Source organism: Geospiza fortis, unplaced genomic scaffold, assembly GCF_000277835.1.
Source record: "Geospiza fortis unplaced genomic scaffold, GeoFor_1.0 scaffold1605, whole genome shotgun sequence".
Taxonomy (NCBI): Eukaryota; Metazoa; Chordata; class Aves; order Passeriformes; family Thraupidae; genus Geospiza; species Geospiza fortis.
Window position 1 is genome coordinate 43659 of NW_005054869.1, and position 3072 is coordinate 46730.

A 3072-nucleotide genomic window follows, 5' to 3' on the forward strand; every position below is an offset into this window, starting at 1 on the left:
GTTGGAATGGATTTGGAATCCCATCCAGTTTGGAATTCAAGGGATCATGGAATGGTTTGGGTTGGAATGGATTTGAAACCTCGGGGCAGGATGGGAGTGGTGATCCCAAGATGGAATTCCTGCAGGGAATCGCATCCTGACAAGGTGCCCAAGGACCGGGTGTAAATGCTGAAGATGAAGGGAATGGAATGGATTGGGTTGGAATGGATTTGAAATCCCATCTCCATTCCCAGATAATGGATTGGAATGGAATTTAAATGCCATCCCAATTCCCCAGTTTTGGGTTGGAGTGGATTTGGAATCCCATCCAGTTTGGAATTCAAGGGATCGTGGCATGGCTTGGGTTGGAATGGATTTGGAATCCCATCCAGTTTGGAATTCAAGGGATCAGTTTGAGCTGGAATGGATTTGATTCCAAGTTTGATTTGATCCGGGGCGGGATGGGAGTGGTGATCCCGAGCCGGAATTCCCGCAGGGAATCGCATCCTGACGCTGGGCGAGGTGCCCAAGGACCAGGTGTACGCGCTGAAGCTGAAGGGAATCTCCATCTGCTTCTCCATGCTGAAGGCGGCGCTCAGCGGCAGCTACGTCAACTTCGGCGTCTTCCGGCTCTACGGGGACGACGCGCTGGACAACGCCCTGCAGACCTTCATCAAACTGCTGCTCTCCATCCCCCACAGCGACCTGCTGGTGAGACGGCCCCGAACGCCAGCCCGGGAACTCCAGTTCCGTCCTGGGAGTTCCAGTTCCATCCCCAGGAATTCCAGTTCCATCCCTGGGAACTCCAGTTCTGTCCTGGGAGTTCCAGTTCCGTCCTGGGAATTCCAGTTCTGTCCTGAGAGTTCCAGTTCCATGGGATGGGGTTCCAGTTCAGTCCCTGGGAATTCCAGTTCCATCCCCAGGAATTCCAGTTCCATCCCTGGGAACTCCAGTTCTGTCCTGGGAGTTCCAGTTCCGTCCTGGGAATTCCAGTTCCATCCCCGGGAACTCCAGTTCCATCCCTGGGAATTCCAGTTCCGTCCTGGGAGTTCCAGTTCCGTCCTGGGAATTCCAGTTCTGTCCTGAGAGTTCCAGTTCCATCCCCGGGAGTTCCAGTTCAGTCCCTGGGAATTCCAGTTCCATCCCCAGGAATTCCAGTTCCATCCCTGGGAACTCCAGTTCCGTCCTGGGAAATCCAGTTCCGTCCTGGGAGTTCCAGTTCCGTCCTGGGAGTTCCAGTTCTGTCCTGAGAGTTCCAGTTCCATCCCCGGGAATTCCAGTTCCATCCCTGGGAACTCCAGTTCCATCCCTGGGAACTCCAGTTCCATCCCTGGGAATTCCAGTTCCATCCCCGGGAATTCCAGTTCCATCCTGGGAGTTCCAGTTCCATCCCCGGGAATTCCAGTTCCATCCTGGGAGTTCCAGTTCCATCCCCGGGAATTCCAGTTCCATCCCTGGGAGTTCCAGTTCCATCCCAGGAAAAGCTGCAGGAGAGGAAGGAGGGATGAAGGGAATGGGCACCGGGCTCTGGGTGAAGCACAGGAAGAATTCCCTGCTTTTGGGTGGGAGTGGGTTTTGAATCCCATCACAAATCCCAGATTTTGGGTTTGAAATCCAATCAGTTCCCAGACATTGGGTGGGAAATCCCATCACAACTCCCAGATTTTGGGTTGGAATGGATTTGGAATCCCATCCCAATTCCCAAATTTTGGTTGGGAAGGGGTTTTAAATCTCATCACAATTCCCAGATTTTGGGTTGGAATGGATTTAGAATCCCATCGCAATTCCTGAATTTTGGGTGGGAATAGGTTTTAAATCCCATCCAGTTTGGAATTTAAAGGATCATGGAATGGTTCAGGTTGGAATGGATTTGAAATCCCATCACAATTCCCAGGTTTGGAGTTTGAAATCCCATCCCAATTCCCAAATTCTGGGTGGGAGGGGGTTTGAAATCCCATCCAGTTTGGAATTTATGAGTCATGAAATGGTTTGGGTTGGAATGGATTTGAAATCCCATCACAATTCCCAGATTTTCCCTGGGGAAAATAAAAAGTGGGGAAAATGATTGGATAGAGCAGCGTTGGGAGCGTGGAATAGAATGGGAGAGAAGGAAAATGGGAAATGTTGGAATGGGAGAGAAAAGGGAAATGGGAGATGTTGGAATGGGAGAGAGAAGGAAAATGGGAAATGTTGGAATGGGAGAGAAGGAAAATGGGAAATGTTGGAATGGGAGAGAGAAGGAAAATGGGAAATGTTGGAATGGGAGAGGGGAAGGAAAATGGGAAATGGTGGAATGGGAGAGGGGAAGGAAAATGGGAAATGTTGGAATGGGAGAGGGGAAGGAAAATGGGAAATGGTGGAATGGGAAGGAAGGAAGATGGGAAATCTCTTGGAATACGAATTTTCTGGGAGAGAGAATCCTTGCTCAGTTCTTCCCAGGAGATCCACCCGCTCATCCCAGCTGATTCATGGCAGCCTGGATTTGGGAACTTGATGCTTCCAGCAAAACCAAGGCGATTTTTTCCTGCAGGATTATCCCAAGCTCAGCCAATCCTACTATTCCCTGCTGGAAGTGCTCACCCAGGACCACATGAACTTCATTGCCAGCCTGGAGCCCCACGTCATCATGTACATCCTGTCCTCCATCTCCGAGGGCCTCACCGCGCTGGGTAACGCCTGCGGCTCCCCCCTGCTGCTCCTGGGATTTGGGGTGCAGTTTTCCTGGGATTTGTAAATAAATCGGGGTTAAAAAACCCCACTTTCCATGTGGGGGTTTGGAATTTTCCATGTGGGGATTTGGAATTTTCCACGTGGGGATTTCCGTGTGGGGATTTGGAGTTTTCCACGTGGAGATTTGGAATTTTCCACGTGGGGATTTGGAATTTTCCATGTGGAGATTTCCATGTGGAGATTTGGAATTTTCCACGTGGGGATTTGGAATTTTCCACGTGGGGATTTGGAATTTTCCATGTGACAATTTGGAATTTTCCATGTGGGGATTTGGAAGTTTCCACGTGGAGATTTGGAATTTTCCATGTGGGGATTTGGAATTTTCCATGTGGGGATTTCCACGTGGGGATTTGGAATTTTCCA

General features: G+C 50.2%; 1 protein-coding gene across 1 annotated transcript in view; it reads left to right on the plus strand.

The window, feature by feature from the left end:
* Positions 1–3072, plus strand: part of XPO7 (exportin 7) — a 45494-nt gene that overhangs the window by 37961 nt on the left and 4461 nt on the right. The window contains exons 21-22 of the mRNA XM_031065567.1: positions 476–690; positions 2510–2689. Coding sequence (XP_030921427.1) covers positions 476–690; positions 2510–2689 — 395 coding nt within the window. The remainder of the gene's footprint in view (positions 1–475; positions 691–2509; positions 2690–3072) is intronic.